The following is a 19,242-nucleotide window of genomic DNA, read 5'->3' on the forward strand; positions in this document are numbered from 1 at the left end:
ATTTTACAATTATTTATAATACTAATACTAATATAGTATTTATTAATATAATCTGTTATTTTTTATTTCCATTTTCATTTTAACTGTAGTTAATATGTTGTACCATTGTAAGTCTGTTGTACCTTTTCGTTACCCTTATGTTGTAATTTTTCATTATTACGTTTTTATTTAATTTCGAAAGTTATTTTATTTCATATAATTGCCAGTGCAACATTTCTATTGTTTTCTGATTTCTTAAGCTTAAGTTTTTCAGCAAATAGTTTATTTTATTTACATTTATTTATCTTTATTTCAGTTAATATTTTAATCGTTTCAGTTACTTCAGCCGTTATTTATTGCCACTTTGGTAACACTTTACAATAAGGTCATTAGTTAGCGTTAGTTAACTACATTAGTTAACATGAACTAAGAATGAGCAGTACTTCTAAAGTTAATTTCACCATTGTTAAAATCACAAGTTGTGTTTGGCAACATTAGTTAATGCACTGTTAACTAACATGCACAAACAATGGACAGCTGTATTTTTATTAACTAACATTAACAAAGATTAATAAATAGTGTTATAAATGTATTTTTTATTGTTTGCGGTAACACTTTATAATAAGGTGTCATTTGTTAACATTAATTATTGTATTAAATGACATGAACAAACAATTAACAACATTTATTACACTATTTATCTTTGTTAATGTTAGTCAATAAAAATACAGTTCATTGTTTGTTCATGTTGTTAATACATTAATTAATGTTAACAAATTACACCTTTTTGTAAAGTGGTACCGCTACTTTTGTTTTTGATGCTGGTATGATCATATAGATACGTCATAAATGTTAAAATTAACAAATTATAGTCTCCAAATTTAATTTCACGTATTTCTGGCAGAGCGCATAAAAAGATGCAGGACTTTTATTTTAAAACGCCCATTTCCTGTGACTGTCAGGAAGCTCATAAGGAAAATAAAAAATAAAAGTGGACGGTGCCCCGTAGACCCAGCGGTAGTCTTGATATTATCTTCCCAAATCCCGACGACTTAAAATTCAATCTGGACCGATTTAATGGACAAATAAGGTGAGGGAATCACGTCTGTTCTGTCGTATTCTTTACAATGCGTAACGCCACCTTTGAACAACTGCTAAAACAGTACAAATCCGATACTTCGATCAAGCTAAGCTAGAGCTAATTGACACTCCGTTAGCCAGTGTGTAAACAGCGAGTATTGCACACAGATATGCTTTAAACCTTGACATTATGTATATTAAAACCATACAATTATTTGAATAGTTCTGCATAAGGGATATCGCATCTACTACCGCTAGGGTTAGCATAAGGAATACTCTGGGCCCTGTCGAATTGATTATAAACATAACAAGACTAATCTTCAATACGTTAAACGTGTCTTTAAAATATGCAGAACATAATTGAGCTGATTTGTGTATGTATTTGCCTCACATTTAACTCCCATTTCTATTTTGCTGCATTGTCACATTACAGCATTTGGCTCTCCAGAGCAACCAGTTACCCCAAATAAGTACAAGTTATACTATAGTTAAATTTCATTAAATAGGTCTTAAACAGAAAACACTGCAGTTAAATGTCAGTACGTAAGACGTCCACGTGTTTTTTATTTGTTAAGGAACATATGGGACATTCTGATAGAGTCAGTGAATTCATTTGTGATGTTTACTATGGGCGTGTGTTGCGCTCATATTTGTTAGTCATACTGTTTTAAGCTTGTTTGCACAGAGTTCAACCTGCTTGATCTCTAGATAATAATTTTTCAAAGATAACTCAACATTATTGGTGCAACCTTCAGATTGCTCATGTGTGAACAAGAGAAGCGTTTGAAATCATGTTGGCATGCTTTGAATGTATTGTAAGTATGATATTTAATCTTTTAATCTCGTTATTTAAGTTAATTTCTATTTAAATAATACAAAAGTAGTTTCCATTGAGCAGATACGTCCATCTAAATTGACTTCTCACAGTCACCTTTATTTATATAGCAATAATACATTACCATTTTTTTCAAAAGCAGCTCTACAGCTATAAACAGTAACAGAATTACTTCAAATTTTGCTTTAAAGCAGCTCTGAAAAAGACAGTAGTGTTGTTATTCAGCTTGAGTAAGTTTGTTGAGTTATTTGAGTTCATTAACTGTAAAGTTAATGAGTTATGAAACATGTTCAGCTATAAGCACTCTAAAGAAGGTGAGATGAAACAAGAATCGAACTAGCATCAACTAAAACCATTTTTTTTCCTTAAGGGGTACCAGTGCACGCCCAGATACCACAGGAATGGATATCACAAGTCGCTGCACCCTTGGTGACCCCAACAAGCTCCCAGAGGGAGTACCCCAGCCTGCCAGGATGCCCTACATCTCGGACAAGCATCCTCGGCAGACCTTGGAGGTCATCAACCTGCTCCGCAAGCACAGAGAGTTGTGCGATGTGGTTTTGGTGGTGGGAGCCAAGAAGATTTATGCACACCGTGTGATCCTGTCTGCCTGCAGCCCCTATTTCAGAGCAATGTTCACGGGGGAACTGGCCGAGAGCCGACAGACGGAAGTCGTCATCCGGGATATCGATGAACGAGCCATGGAGCTGCTCATCGACTTTGCTTATACCTCGCAGGTATGAGTTTCTAATGCTGTATGTTCAATATTAAAGTTCCATTGAACGTTCAACTACTGTAAATTGTTGCGTATTGATGTTCAGATGTTAAACTTTAAACCTGGCCTGCAGGTGACTGTGGAGGAGGGAAATGTGCAGACTTTGCTGCCCGCTGCCTGCTTGTTGCAGCTGGCAGAGATTCAGGAAGCCTGCTGTGAATTCCTGAAGCGGCAATTGGACCCCTCGAACTGCTTAGGCATCAGGGCCTTCGCCGACACTCACTCCTGCAGAGAGCTGCTGCGTATTGCTGATAAGTTCACCCAGCATAACTTTCAGGAGGTAATGGTTGACCTCTACACACCCTCTATTGTGTTGACAATGAATGTACCATGACTTTGAACTTTAATCTTTTTGTTTCCATTCCTTACTTGTTTTTGCTGTCTTTGTGTAGCACAGGTCTAAGTATATTCTGTTTACTAGTAGTAAATGATCTTATAATTTAAGAAGGTTCAGTTTGTTGATAGATTAGGTGTCATTAACAACTTAATTTTTACAGCATTTATTAATCTTGGTACATTTTGGTTTATAAATATAATGTTCATAAAACACTAACATTCAAAAGTTTGGAGTCAATTTTTGACAGTTATACTTTTATTCAGCAATAAACCATTAAATTTATCCACAGTGATAGTTGTAGATTTTTATTTCAACTAATTGCAGTTCTTTTAAACTTTCTATTTAAAAAAATCCTGAAAAAATGTATCACAGTTTTTACAAAAATATTAAGCAGCCCAACTTTTTAACTGTAAAAAAAAAAAGTTTCTTGAGCACCAAATCAGCTTATTAAATGATTCTAAAAGGATTCACAAGAATAAATTGCATTTTAAAATGTATTAAAAATAAAAAGTGATTTTCAATCCTGGTCCTGGGTGTCCACTGCTCTGCACATTTTGCATGTCTCCCTTATTTAACACACCTGATTGAGATCATCAGCTCATTAGTTCAGTTCATGGACCTCTCTCCTAATGAGAACCACTGTTTTAAATTGTAATAGTATCTCACAGTATTACTGTTTGTACTGCATTTTTGACTAAATAAATACAGCCTTGGTGTTTCAAGAGATGTTTCAGAAACATTACAAAATCTTATTGACCCCAAATCTTTGTGTATTAACATAAAAAAATAACATAAACCTAGTTTAATAAATGCTGTGCAGTTATTATTCCTTGTTAGTTTATGATACTTAAAGAAACCTTATTGTACCTTGATGTTGTATGATTTAAAAAAAGAAGCTAGATTCAGTAGTTCTAGTCTTATTTTTTTATAAGTAGGGTTGTCACATTCCTGGAAACCTTGTAAAAGTGGTTTTCCAGGTTTGGAGGAGTCTATAGTCAATATAAATGGTTCTAGTTATAGTAAATAAAAATGTCTTAGAATTTACACTACCAGTCAAAAGTTTTTGACTGGTAAAAAAAGCTTTGAATTAAGTACATTTCATTTTAAAATATATTCAAATAGAAAGCAATTATTTTAAAAAGTAAACACATTTCAGAATTTTACTGTTTTTGTTGTACTTTGGATCAAATAAATGCAGGCTTGGTGAGCAGAAGAGACTTCTTTAAAGATTAAAAACATAAAAGATCTTACTGTCCAAAAACTTTTGACTGATAGTGTACACTGATCGGAAAGTGTAGGAACCTTACATAAGCCTCAGTTGTGACTTCCCTGTATCTAATTTTAGCTGTGCCCTCAACTTTTCCATCAGCTAGTTTAGGGTTTCCCTGATGACTGTGCAAGCCTGTTATTTTTGACTCATGGGAAGAACCCCCATTGCTGGTATCAAATTAACACCCCCGTATTTCTTCATTTAGTTTCAAAGGGTCAAATACAATACAACGATCATAGGTTTGATTGCCAGAGAATATATAAACTGTGTTAACAAACAACTGGGATCTGTGTTTTGTGAAGTGAAAAGTTGATACATGTCACATTAATGTTTTTTGATAATTTCTGCCTTTTAGGTGATGGAGAGTGAAGAGTTCATGCTGCTGCCAGCCAACCAGCTGATAGACATCATCTCCAGTGATGAGCTCAATGTTCGGAGTGAGGAGCAGGTGTTTAACGCTGTAATGGCCTGGGTTAAATACAGCATCCAGGAGCGCAGGCCTCAGCTGCCACAGGTCAGACATAAGCATATAAAGCACTATAGATGTACTGCTTATGGTAGATACTCATAATTTGGAATAAAAAAATGCAGTACATCAATGTTTAAAGCAGGCGCTCTGTTTAATATGTGACCCTGGACCACAAAACCATAAGGGTAAATTTTTTGAAACTGACATTTAAACATAATCTGAAAGCTGAGGATAGGACAATATTTGGCAGAGATGCAACTATTTGAAAATCTTGAATCTGAGGGTGCAAACAAATCAAAATATTGAGAAAATCACCTTTAAAGTTGTCCAAATGAAGTTCTTAATAATGCATTTTACTAATCAAAAATTAAGTTTTGATATATTTACGGTAGGAAATTTACAAAATATCTTCATGGAACATGATTTTTACCTAATTTCCTGATGATTTTTGTCATAAAAGAAAAATCGATAATTTTGACCCATACAATGTATTTTTGGCTACTGCTACAAATATACCACAGCGACTTAAGACTGGTTTTGTGGTCCAGGGTCACATATTATTCTGAAAACCATGATGCGTCATTTGATGAACAGACCGTTCAAAAGAACAGCATTTGTTTAAAACAGAACTACTTTATAACCTCATGCATGTTGTCACATTCCTGTTGAATAAAAGTTATAATTTTTGCATTATATTTCTGTAATATATTTTTAATAATGACAAGCTGACAGGCTTTTAAACGGTAGTATATATCAACAGGATTAAAAAAGGGGTTTTATGTAAATTAAATGTAAATTATGTTATTATTTAGACCTGCATCAAAGAGATGATTGAGATGAATTATTCATGAGACCTCTCATCTGTTTTGTCATGACAACAGGTTCTGCAACATGTGCGTCTTCCCCTTTTGAGCCCGAAGTTTCTAGTTGGGACGGTGGGCTCAGATCCTCTTATCAAGAGTGATGAGGAGTGTAGGTGCGTATGTATAGTCTCTTTTAAATTTAATGAGGTTTTTATTAATGTGCGAAGATCCACTTCTATGCCCCTTTTGTCCAATATCTCTGAAGCATATTTTAAAGAGAAACCCAGGTATTAAGACTGTGGCTTAATGTGGCTTAATATAACCTAAATGATGTTTCTTACTGAAATGTGTAGTAGAAAACCTATGAAAGATTTACGTTATTTTAAAAAAATTCACATCGTTTTGGACTATGGTTGGACTCACTGAGCTGCTGGCACTAACTGTTGCTATTTTTACCACAAAACCACTCAGAAAATAAAATACTGATAAGATAAGCACAGCTACTGATAGAACTTACAGGTGGCGATGCATATAAATGTAGGCTTAAACCAAATGCCGTACCATCGATTTTTCTCCACAAGGAGTCTAAACGCCACTGGATATTGAGTGAAATCTACGCTGAGAAACTTCAGTGGCTGCTGCGTCATGACAAGCGTCAGCTTGTTTACATCCTGCCAGGATAGCATCTAGTGTTTCTTGTCTCTGCCGTTTATAAGCTCTTTTATTAGCTGTGGTCTACTAAAAGCCTTATCAGGGCTAAAGTGGAGAGAACAAAATGCAGGTCTTTAGGAAGTTTTATTCGTCCACAGGTATCTTCCCATTCTTTTCTCCTCTACTTATTGCTAGGAAATCAGTGAAGACTTACATCGCTTCTTGTTGGCCTTCGAGTGAAAATTACAACCAAAAGCCACACAATGTGACATAGTTTATCATATTTTATTTTACAAGTTGTGTTGTGGTAAAAATAGCAACAGACAGTGCCAGTAGCTCAAAGAGTGCAGCCATTTCACGTAATAATGGTGCTGCCGTAGTCCAAAATATGTATAAAATGTTGTGGTTTTTAAAATCCCTTTAATAGATCTGAATAGGTGTCTTTACTTTTTAGTAAATTCTTATGAAAAAGTTTTTAATGTAGTGAGACCAGACTTGGTTTATTTAAAAAAAAAAACCTTGAAAAAAAAACTTGTAAATTTGTGTGTATTTATTTATTTACATTTTTCTATTTTTCATTTGTCTCTCACCTTAAATATACACCGTAAAGGCTGACATAGTGCTCAATTATGAGCAAACAATACTGTATTTTGTGGAATTTGTACTTAGTCATGCTCTTCAGATTGAATATAGTATTCAATAAATATATAAAACCTTTTTGGAGGCTGTTGCAAAATTCTAATTTTATAGATCACCTAGAGCTTTTCTCTTATTAAAAATCTATTCTTACTTGGCTTACAGCCATTTGGAATTGATCTGTACCATTAAAATACATGTTTTTAATTCTCTAACATTTAAATTAAATTTTTAAATTTTACATTTTTGCCCTATAGGGACTTGGTTGATGAAGCCAAGAACTACCTCCTGCTTCCCCAAGAACGCCCCCTAATGCAGGGACCTCGAACCAGGCCCAGAAAGCCTATCCGTTGTGGAGAAGTACTGTTTGCTGGTGGGTGTTTTAGCAGGCATATTTTAGTTCTTATTCTATTGATTGATTTGCTTTGTGATATTTTTCCCTTTGCACATCTGACTTGTGTTTGTGTGACTCAGTGGGAGGTTGGTGCAGTGGTGATGCTATCTCAAGCGTTGAGCGCTACGACCCTCAGACCAATGAGTGGAGGATGGTGGCGTCCATGAGCAAACGGCGCTGTGGAGTGGGTGTCAGTGTTCTGGATGATCTGTTGTATGCAGTTGGCGGACATGACGGCTCATCTTATCTCAATAGTGTGGAGAGGTGCTGCTTGATTAATATAAATGAATCAGATGTGAATCCGTACAGGATGAAAAATAAAAACTTAACAGTTCTGCCCTCTGCTGGCTCTGGCAGGTATGATCCTAAGACTAACCAGTGGAGCAGTGACGTCGCACCTACAAGCACCTGCAGGACCAGTGTGGGTGTTGCTGTTTTAGGAGGGTATCTGTATGCTGTGGGAGGTCAGGATGGTGTTTCCTGTCTCAACATTGTAGAAAGGTATGATTAAGATGATTACACAAATATTATCTAAATATCTAAATGTGCATGTTTTAAAGTTTCCTTTAGGAGTTTTAATTAGATATTTGTTTTTTGTTTTTTGTTTTCTTTAGGTATGATCCGAAAGAGAATAAGTGGACTCGTGTTGCCTCAATGAGTACCAGGCGGTTGGGTGTAGCTGTAGCTGTATTAGGAGGTTTTCTTTACGCAGTAGGTGGTTCAGATGGCACATCCCCACTAAATACAGGTAAACACTGAAAGGTGTAGAGGAAAAAAAAAATCTGATTTTGCTATGTTTGCAGTTAATACTTAATGTGTCTTCTGTATTTTTAAGAATAATTGCAGCTAAGGAGTGTTTTGAATGTGAACAGATTCATAACCGACTGTATTTACATTTACATTCATTTTGCACTCAAGTTCACAGAGGCAGAGACAGCAGAAATCGCATCCTGTTTGCTTTAATTATTTTACAAAAGCACAACGTTTCGTTGTTATTGTGAGTGCACAAATGTAGCTTCTTTACAGATTCGAAAGATGTATTACTTTTATCTTTCTAGATTAACACTAGGTTGAGCTGCCATTTAAAGTTGCTACTACATACATCTTTCAGATGAAAAGCCATATTTGAGGTCGATGAATGAATAGGTGAGCATTTGGATGTCCTGTCCGATGTACTGTGCTACCACATAGACCGATCTGTCTGTCACGGACTGCGTGATTTCGCCACTTCCTGTGGAATTTTCTTTTTCTGAGACTAAGCTACTAATAAAATTTTGGTCGACCAAGCCTCTTGTCGTCAACTAACGGTTAGTAAATCAGAATATTACAATGATTTCTGAAGGATAATGTGACATTGAAGACTGCTGAAGATTCAGCTTTGCTGTCACAGGAATAAATTTTTTTTTTTATTATTATTATTATTATTATTATTATTATTATTATATTTTAATAAAATAAATGCTGCCTTGATAAACATAAGATGCTTTTTTTTTTTTTTTTTCAGAAAAAAAAAAAATCTTACTAGGTCCAAATGGTAGTGTTGATTTGCTGCATTTTAGTTATAAAGGAGATGCAGAATGTTTATTAACAGTGATTTTTGTTGGCAGTGGAGCGGTATAACCCTCAAGAGAACCGCTGGCATACAGTGGCACCCATGGGAACTCGTCGGAAACACCTGGGCTGTGCCGTATACCAGGATATGATCTACTCTGTTGGCGGCAGAGACGATACCACAGAACTGAGCAGCGCAGAGCGATACAATCCCAGAACCAATCAGTGGTCTCCTGTGGTTGCAATGACGTCCAGAAGGAGCGGGGTATGTGAATCTTTGATCTTGTTTAAGCCTCTGATAAAGGAATTACTCAGCATATAAATTCTCTCCATTGTTCTAGGTTGGTTTAGCAGTAGTAAATGGCCAGTTGATGGCAGTTGGAGGATTCGACGGTACCACATACCTAAAAACTATAGAAGTCTATGATCCTGATGCCAACACATGGAGGTATGTACAAAAATATTAAGCAGCACAATTTTCTTTAACATTGATAATAATAAGAAATGTTTCTTGAGTTCCAAATCAGCATATTAGAATGATTTCTGAAGTAGCATGTGACACTGATAACTGGAAAAATGGCTGTTGAAAATTCAGCTTTGCATTTTACATTTAAATTGATATTATTTCACAATATTGCTTTTTTTTTTTTGGTATTTTTGATCAAATAAATGCACTCAGGTGACATTAAAAATCGCACAGTCATGGCCAAAAATATCGGCACCCTTGCAATTCTGTTAGAAAATGCAACCCTTCTCTCAGAAAATTGTTGCAGTTGCATATGTTTTGGTACTCACATGTTTGTTTAATTATTTATTTTCTTTGCATTGGAACAACACAAAAAAAAAAAAACAGAGAAGAAAAGTCAAATCTGATACAATTCCACACAGAACCCAAAAAATGCACTGGACAAAATTTTGAATTATTGGCACCCTTAACTTACTATTTGGTAGCACCCCCTTTTGGGAAAAAATAACTGAAATCATTCGCTTCCTGTAACCATGAATGAGTTTCTTACACCTCTTTACTGGAATTTTGGACCACTATTCTTTTGCAAACTGCTCCAGGTCATTCAGATTTGAAGGATGTCTTTTCCCAGCTGCTGTTTTGAGATCTTTCCACAGGAGTTCTTCAGAACTCTCCAGCGCTTTGTTTGTAATCATTTCTGAGTGCTTTTTGAAGTGCATTTCGAGCCATTGTCCTGCTGGAAGACCCATGACCTCTGGTGGAGACGCAGCTTTCGGACACTGGCCACTGCGTTATGCCCAAAATTCTTTGGTAATCATCAGATTTCATGATACCGTTCACACAGTCAAGGCATCCAGTGCCAGAAGCAGCAAAGCAACCCTAAAACATCTTTGAACCTCCACCATGTTTGACTGTAGGGACTTTGTTTTTTTTTTCTTTGAAGACCTCATTTCTTTTTCTGTAAACAGTGCCATGATGTCCTTTACCAAAAAAGCTATACTTTTGTCTCATCTGGCCACAGTACATTCTCCCAGAAGAACTGTGGTTTTGGCAAACTCCAGTCTTGTTTTTTTATGCCTTTGTGTCAGCAGTGGTGTCCTCCTGGGTCTTCTACCATAGCATCCCTTTTCATTTAGATGGCGACTGATAGTGCAAGCTGACACTGTTGTACCCTGTGTCTGCAGATTGAATTTGTTTGGAAGTTAATCGGGTTCTTTATCCACCATTCGAACAATCCATCATTTGTAATTTTTCATTAATTTTGCTCTTCCTGCTACAGTGCCATGGGCTGTAAACCTCTTGATGATATTGCGCACAGAGGAAACAGGAACATTAAAATCTCTGAAGGACTTGTAGCCTTGAGATTGTTCATGTTTTTCCACAATTTTTTTTTCTCTCAAATCCACAGACAACTCTTTACACTTCTTTCTTTTCTCCAAACTCAGTGTGACACACAACACAAAGGCTGAGTCAACGTTTCTCCATTTTAACTGGTTGCAAGTGTGATTACTATATTGCCCACACCTGTTACTTACCAAAGGTGTGTCTAAATACAAATTACAGGAGCATCACATGCTTGAAAAGCAATTATTTCTTACAATTTTGACAAGGTGTCAATAATTTTGTTCAGTCCATTTTTGAGTTCTGTGTGAAATTTTATCAAGTTTAACTTTTATTCTGTTTTTTTGTTGCAGTGCAAACAAAAATAATAAGCATGTGAATATCAAAACATTTGCAAATGGAACAATGTTCTGAAGGGTTGCATTTTTTTTTTGCATTTTGCAAGGGTGCATGACTGTATTAGCCCAAACCAGTTGCTGATTGTTGTTTCTGTTTGTTTGTTTTTTTCCCTCAAGGCTCTATGGTGGAATGAACTACAGGAGGTTGGGAGGTGGCGTTGGTGTAATAAAAATGACTCACTGTGAATCGCATATATGGTAACACCTACAGTATCCATCTCACAGATGCCTCACCATAGCTCGTGCCTCATAGAGACATTGTGCATCATGCAAGAGGAAAGCCTGTTAAAAACTGAGTATTGTCTCCAGTTACTGAGATGGTGAAAGCAAAGGTATACCATCTCCTGAAGCTGCTCTGAGGAGACTCACCTGGCCATAGAGCATCAGTCCATTTTGTTTTTAAATTTGGTTTCTCTTTCATACTTGAGAATAGCCAAAGGCAATGTTTTAAGGAGAGAAACAGCAGCCGGAAAAGCGGTTGGTTTTCTGGAAGGAATTATAGGCTTCTGCCGGTCTGTTTGACTGCATTGAAGAATAACTACAGTAACCTGAAACACACGCCGCTGGGGATTGGTGTGAATGACGCTCGTTCTTACGAGCAAATGTTATTGGATCTGAATTAGATGCACTGTGATATCTTTACCATTTCTTTAAGTTTGTACACTGAGCATTAACTGTTCCTCTGCATTTTTACCAGATGTAAGCAGCTTAGTTGATGTTTGTTTGTTTTTTTTTCCTCTCTCTCTTCCTTTGGTGTACTGAAAATGCAGTCCCTCTTGAAACATTGCAATCTAATGAAGGCTGTTGAAGAAGAAAATAAGTTATTTTTGAAGCGGTCAAAAACAGGTTTGACGTATTATCAATTTGTTTACTTTTATACAACTGAATGCATCAATGAATCAGTCCATGCACTTTAGTCCACTAAGATTTTTTATATTAACGTTTGTATTTTTTTTTTCTTTAAAAAAAAAAAATACTGTTGGATGTATTGTTTTATGCAAGTATGAGGACCCAAGGTAGGTTTTTCATCATCTGAAATTTAAGAACAAACAGGTTTGCAGTAGTAGCCTGTACATATGGTCAAACTTAATGTTAAGCTTGTTACTGAATATGAGATGAATCTCTTTGAAATGTTACAACTGCCCTTACTTTTTTTTTTTTTTTTTTTAAATGAACACTCTTGTTTTCCCACAGGACAGTTATGTGTTCTACTCTTGGTGTTGAAATACGGTTACATAAAGTATATCTTCCATGATCTTATTTAATTTTAAAAATGTTGAACTGTCTATACATTTCAAAACTTTGAAAGTGAAAATAAAAAATCCAAAGAAAAAAGATCCAAATGTTCGCAGTCATTATTAGGACCCGAGCACCGATGGTGCAAGGACCCTATTAGAATTGCTCAGTCTTTCTTTGTCTCCTTGCACACACCTCAGAAGTGGTGAAAATTTACATCTGAGATGTGTTTTAGAAGTGGGTGTGGCAGAATGACTCGATAGCGCCACCTATAAAATTTCAACGAAGTGTCCCTCGAGCTGTGTTTCACATACATGTACAAAATTTGGTAGACATATTTAACACACCAATCCCTACAAAAAAAAAGTCGCCCGGTATGAAGTTTGAAACCCAACAGGAAGGCTGTTATTTTGAATTTTCTCTGCAAGTTTTGTGCCGTTTTTGCCATTTTCAGGTGTATTTAAATGAACTCCTAGAGATTTAGTCAGATCAACACCAAATTTGGTCAGTGTAATCTAAAGCCCTTTGTGACGTTAAATTGCAAAGCTCTTGAGTTTTCGTTGAAGGGCATGTCTGTGGTGGCCTGACAAACTTCAATGCTTCGGCAACTGTGCTGACTTTAACAGGTACCATGGAGTTACAACAGAGAAGCATATCAGTAATCCCGTGAGGAGAATAGGTACATCATTCGCCAACCTTGAGCCAAGAGTAATTTAGAATTAACTTAGAATTCATTTAAAAATTCTCAGTGGTTGTGTAAAACAACACCCTTTTTACCTTGTCAAAATGAGCTCTGCAAAAATCATCCTATTCTGAGGGATTGTTCCTTTAAATGCAAATGAGCTCTGCTCGCCCCGCCCCTCTTTTCTCTCTGTGGAGTGACGAGCTTCTCTGAGAGATTGTTTACTTTAGCTGCATTTACCGCATTTAGCCACAAAACTTGCTAACTAGCACGTTATTAGAAAAGGTGATTGCAGAGATTCATAAAAAAACATTATACGCACTTCTGCTGTAGGTGAACACAATCCACTGCATCTTCAGCGGCTCAGATGTCGGGAGTAAATGACGACCACTATGTTCATCCATCAACACAACACCTCAATCGCTCAATCTGAGATATTCTTGTTCAATTTACATCCCTGCTGCGGTATTAAAACAATGGAGATTGGACTGTTACAGCTGATCTGAGGTAAGACACTCATGTCAATCAACTATCGTTGGACAAGCCCATAGAGGGTTTGCACTTACGTCACGGTTTGGATGAGCAGCCATATTGGAGATACTCAGATGTAAACAACAGCATTGATTGCATGGTTAATGTATTACTGAATACGTTTGTTAATTTATGTGGTCTAAATGCTAAATCATATAGAGAAGGACTTAGGAAGCAGGTTGCAATATTTTGATAAATTAAAAAAATGATTCAGTGTCACATGATTCTTCAGAAATCATTTTTAATATGCTTTAATATGATTTGGTGCTCTTATTAGGGGTCAACCAATGTGTTTATTAGGGCGGATGCTGATGCTGCATTCATGCCATTCCGTAATTCCCAGATGAAAACACGTGACATTCTACTCTATCTGAATTATGTGTTTCTGTGGCAACACTATAAACGCCAAAGCCCTCACGTGTTCCTGAACTCGTAATTACAATTTGTAAACTCTGAATGTTTTTAGAATTATGGCTTAAACCAGTTACAGATGTACCACATGACCGCCGTCAGGTTCGTTTTGGCGCTACTTAGGCCCTAGCTCAGAGTCGACAACATGGAAAACTATGAGTAAAATATCACGTCTTGTCACCTCGGAATTAGGGTAATTACAACATGGCATGAAGGCAGCATGATACTGTTACAATTGAATGTACATAGATCAATAAAAAATATAGTTTATTAGATCAATAACCTACATTTTGAACCTATATATGTCTGGTGTAAAAATGACACTGAATGTCCAAGAAGTCTTTTTTGAATGCCCGATACTGATAACGATAAAAATGCTTAATATCGGTGCCGACAATCAGTTGATCCCTAGCTCCTATTATCAAATGCTGAAAACAGTTGTGCTGCTTAGTGTATCAACTGCAAAATGATTATTTGATGAACTGATGATTAGCTGTCACACTAATTTAACACAGCGCACTGGTTGCATTTCTGACTCCAAACTTATGTTAAAATGTTGATGGTATAGGTACGTACAAGCAGTATTAATTAAGATATAGCCTAACATTTACATACCTGACCAGAAATAAGAACAAACACAAATATTGTCAAGGTTCTTGCCCTGGAAATCCTGGTTTAGTTTGGCCAACCACAAACGCTTTTTGTTCCTCATAGTTTTTGCACTCTTCTTCTTGATTTGTTATAACTTTTGTCATTCTATAGTACTCCAAATGTTCTTCCCAGTCTGACCAATTAGTACAGCCCAAAACATGACAATAACTGAACATTTCCAGCAGCAATAATCAGCTAAATTTGCAAGGTCTGTTTGGTTCAGTGCCATTGTTTACGTTTAGTGCCACCAATATGGCCGATTGATGACGTGCCATAAACCTCTTTATTTGAAGTTTTTTTTTTCTCTCCAAATTGAAAAAGTTTACCTTCTACTATCTAATCTCTTTTTCATGTTTGACATGTTTTTTTTAGCTTTTATCTTATATGCATATAACTTATTTTAAATCATTTTAAGGCATCCTGCAGCCATCTGCTTGAAAACCAATGATTTAGACTCAAATCTCAAATCCAAATGTCAATTTCTCCTCATGAATTTGGAGATCTCTTAAAATATAAATAACAACTTCAACTTAAATTTGTGCTTTATTGAGAGACAAAAGGTAACTCAATTCAAATACACTTTGTTATGCACATCTTGGGTCCTTTTCTAATGTAAATGTTTAAATCACATGTTCTGAGTGCAAATTAAAGTAATATGCAACAACACAAACAATCCATTTTAATCTGTTACAAAATAAGAAACCAATTTTAAAATCCAAACAAACTTTAGAACACAAACGTCTGCTTGCCAGTTCTAGCTACATGCTTTAGAATTTGTAATACATTTAGAATGTTAGATTCTGACATTGTTGGCATTGTTAGCAAAACGTAATCAGATAATTTCAGAGTCAAAACATCTAAACAACCAAAATTGAGCCAGTATTCATTATGTGAAGATACCAAATATCCCTAAGCGATTTACAAACTACAAAAGGTTAAAAATGTTTGTACGAAATAAAAAAATGTTACAATATACTAATATTGACACCTATATGTGTGAACTCTTTATAAGAATGTATACATGTAGTAGTGATTTACACATTAGATTTATTTGCAATAAATGAGTTGTATCACATTAACAGAAGCCTTATGGACTGACACAATGTTATTTGTCTTGATAAAACTCTAGTAAGTTAAAGAAAAGAAAACCGGCATTTGAAAACAGAATAAAAAGTTCAATTTTAAAAGCTGGAAAACAAACATAGACATATTTTACAGCACAAAAAATAAATACGAGACAATAAGCTTTAAAAGATATAAAAGTTTTGATGGCATAGAAAAAAAAAATGTATTTACAAATCTAAAGTAGAAAGCAGATTTTAGGTTGGCATTCTCAAAAGAGCACATTCTGTCAGCAGGGTAAGTAACGTGGTGATGTAGTCACTGTTTCCTATCTGAAAGAGAGAAAAAAATCAAGTTGTAACAAATAGAGATGCAACACAGGCTGTATATACAATGAACAGACATGAAACATAGCAATTACCTTGATTTTCCCATCAAGATGTGCTGATCCCAGAGCGGTTGATACTTTTACGAGTGTGCCGGCAGACAGGTAGATCTTAAAGTGTCTGAAAAAATGAGTCTCCAGTCCGTTGATGAAAGACTGGACTTCTTTAATATCAATCCGGTCATCTGTACTCTCTTCTGAGTGAATGCTGTTCCAGAGCTCCCATGCATCCTGTGGGTTAACTGTATATGAGACATCCAGGGGTGGCTGTGTCGGAAGGCTCCAGGCCAGTTTTAGATGTCTGATATTGCAGGTGGGATGGCAACCAGTCCATAGAGCCGCCAGCCATTTGAGAGTGGTGGAGTTTAAAGCCAAAGATCCAAAGTTGCAATCAAAAGCCCTCTCGAACCAGGATTTAACCAGGTTTGTAAGAGACTCCGGTCCGCTTGTGCAAAACAGAGGTAAGCTGACAAAATCAGGAGGCAGCGACCTAAGGTACTCAGGGTCACCATTGACGCACGTTAGCCAACCACGCCAGACAACTTTCGGTGCATCTGCCGCTGCAGCAAATACAGGTTTGGACTGGATCTGAGGGAATAAGAGAAAAGTTGAGATGAATGTGGCATATTTATAAGCTACAGTTCAAAAGTTTGGGGTCTGTAAGACTTTCTGAAACATTTTCAGCAGCCATTACTTCAGTCTTCAGTCATGAAGAAATCATTTTAATATGCAGATTTGGTGCTCAGAATTATTTGGTCCCAACCAACTTTCTGACCCTAAACTGTTCACATGATCCTTTGGAAATCGTTCTAATATGCTGATTTGGTGCTAAAGAAATATTAGTAATCTTAACATAAGTTAGCTTAACATTTGTTTTTGTGGAAACCAATGTGCATCATTTTGTAGGATTCATTCACTAAGAAATTCAAAAGAAAAACACTTGTTTAATATCTTTTGTAACATCATACACTACCAGTCAAAAGTTTTTAAGATAAGTAAGCCTGCATTTATTTGATCCAAAGTACAGCAAAAACAGTAATATTGTAAAATATTTGTACCATTTTAAATAACTAGCTTTAAATAGCTTTCTATTTGAATATATTTTAAAATGCATTTTATTACTGTGATCAAAGGTTAACTTTCAGCATCATTACTCCAGTCACATGATACTTCATAAATCATTTTAATATGCTGATTTGCCTTGTAAGAAACATTTATTTTATTATTATTATCAATATTTAAAACAGCTGAGTAAATTTTTTTTTTTTTTTGCAAATCTGAAAAAATTCTACTCAGCTGTTTTTAACATAATACTAATAATAATAAAAATAAATGTTTTTTGAACAGCGAATCAGAATATTAGAATGATTTCTGAAGGATCATGTGACTGGAGTAATGATGTTAAAAATTCAACTTTGAAATCACAGGAATAACTTACATTTTAAAATATATTTAAGTAGAAAACACTTATTTTAAATAGTAAAATCTAAATTTTGCTGTTTTTGCTGTACTTTGGATCAAATAAATGCAGGCTTGGTGAGCAGAAGAGAATTCTTAAAAAAAAAACTTACAAATTACAAATAACAATGGCTCTGACAAAAAAAAGTTTCTTTAAATTCTTCTATAGACAAACTGGTTTTGAAAGTGACCGATACCGACAACCATAAAATTGCTTAATATGGGCGCCGATAATCAGTCAACCACTAGCTATTAGTACTATCAATTTTAAAAACAGTTATGCTGCTTTTGTTATGTCAGGATTCTTTGATAAATCAAAAAAAAAAAAAAAAAGGTAGCAATGTCAATGTATCTACTGTCACATCAGTTTAATGCATCCTACCGATTAAAAACAATTCACATGATTCTTCAGAAATCATTTTTATATGCTGACTTGCTGCTAAAGAATAATCATTAATGTTGAAAACTGGTTTGCTGCTTCACATTTTTATTTTCATGTAAGCCATGATGCATCTTTTTAGGATTCATTGACCCTAAAATCATTTATTTAATATATTTTGTAACATACATTTATTTAAATGTTACTTTTTGATCAATTTAATGTGTCCTTGCTGAATAAAAGAATTTATTTCTTTCAATATTTTGTTTTTTTGTATTTTTAAAACTTTTTTCTTTAAATATTTTTAGTATTTTGTTATTTCCTATTTACTTGTTTTATTTTTATTCTTTTTATTATCTGTGTCTTGTCACTTTCATTCTGTTTGTGCTGTGGAAGCTTCTGTCACCCAAACAAATGTCTCATATGTGTAAACATACCTGGCAATAAAGCTCTTTCTGATTCTAAACCTGATTCCTGAAGCCTGTTCGGGCTTACCTGAATGAAAACAGTCTCAGCATCCTCATCGGTTTCAGCCAGTCCAAGAACCGCAGTAAACGTGACCTTAAATCCTGCTTCTAACCCGACTTCAACTGCAACTCCTTGCTGTTTCTCTGCTACGATGAAGGCTGAGAGATGTTTGGAATATGATTTCAGCTGTGTATGTCTGAAATGATGCAAAGGGGTGACGTAGGACAGCTTCCACTCATTTTTCACCAAAAGAGCTATGTGCTCAGGGTCAACCTTATTCTGTAGAGAGAATAAAGACATTTGACACTCAAGCCACTGGATATTAATAGCAACATACTAATATATACTGAATGAATAATCTCTTACAGTGATGATTTGGGATTTGGCAGCCCCTCTACTGGTTGGGATCTTCAAGACTGTTAAATGTCCAGGTGTTTGCCAGAAATATGAGGGTGCTTCCACACAACTCCGACCATAACTTTTGCTTCTTCGAGTAACAGGTCTGCTCGCGGGAGTATTTACGGCACTGCATGGAAAATAGAATAATAATCAATAATGACACTACTACTAACTGAACCGACAATGGTCGATACCTCCTGTGTTAATGAATAAATTATTATATCTCAACTGTGCGCTTAAATACACTTAAACAATAAATTTAGAGCATGTAATCAAACAACCTCATCAGAAAACAAAAGACAACAGTTCAGACAACCGCTATTAGCAGTTCGCTAAACCGCCGCATTTGCGTTGTATTAAGTAAGACGCGCATACGTGTTGTATTTCAAATAAAGATTCTGCGCGATAAAACGTTTTAAAACAAGGTTAAAATCTTAAATCTGTCGTACCTGCCTCTCCCCTCCATGATGAACAAAAACACTGAGCGAAAAATGCAGGAAGAGGATTTGAACATCCCGCTTTCCCATCGTGCAACGGGGCGGGACAGGAATACTAATCGGTTGCTGCTAGCAAGAGAAATATGTATTATAAATTT

The 19,242-nt window shown here is 35.6% G+C and overlaps 2 protein-coding genes across 2 annotated transcripts; one reads left to right on the forward strand and one right to left on the reverse strand.

Annotated features, from left to right (window-relative positions):
• Nucleotides 1-938: 938 nt before the first annotated feature.
• Nucleotides 939-12,322, forward strand: klhl20 (kelch-like family member 20). The gene is made up of 12 exons (XM_051138613.1): nucleotides 939-1,069; nucleotides 2,265-2,631; nucleotides 2,743-2,949; nucleotides 4,632-4,790; nucleotides 5,627-5,721; nucleotides 7,093-7,208; nucleotides 7,310-7,493; nucleotides 7,587-7,730; nucleotides 7,844-7,977; nucleotides 8,837-9,045; nucleotides 9,122-9,228; nucleotides 11,103-12,322. Exons 2-12 carry the CDS (start codon nucleotides 2,296-2,298, stop codon nucleotides 11,185-11,187), a joined length of 1,776 nt encoding a protein of 591 aa, XP_050994570.1. The 5' UTR covers nucleotides 939-1,069; nucleotides 2,265-2,295; the 3' UTR covers nucleotides 11,188-12,322.
• A 2,698-nt stretch (nucleotides 12,323-15,020) lies between these two features.
• cenpl (centromere protein L) lies at nucleotides 15,021-19,158 on the reverse strand. Its single transcript, XM_051126274.1, has 5 exons — nucleotides 19,097-19,158; nucleotides 18,615-18,774; nucleotides 18,276-18,527; nucleotides 15,980-16,531; nucleotides 15,021-15,890 (listed from the first exon to the last, which is right to left on the reverse strand). Exons 1-5 carry the CDS (start codon nucleotides 19,111-19,113, stop codon nucleotides 15,816-15,818), a joined length of 1,056 nt encoding a protein of 351 aa, XP_050982231.1. The 5' UTR covers nucleotides 19,114-19,158; the 3' UTR covers nucleotides 15,021-15,815.
• Nucleotides 19,159-19,242: the final 84 nt, after the last annotated feature.

Source organism: Labeo rohita, chromosome 2 (genome assembly GCF_022985175.1).
Source record: "Labeo rohita strain BAU-BD-2019 chromosome 2, IGBB_LRoh.1.0, whole genome shotgun sequence".
Classification (NCBI taxonomy): Eukaryota; Metazoa; Chordata; class Actinopteri; order Cypriniformes; family Cyprinidae; genus Labeo; species Labeo rohita.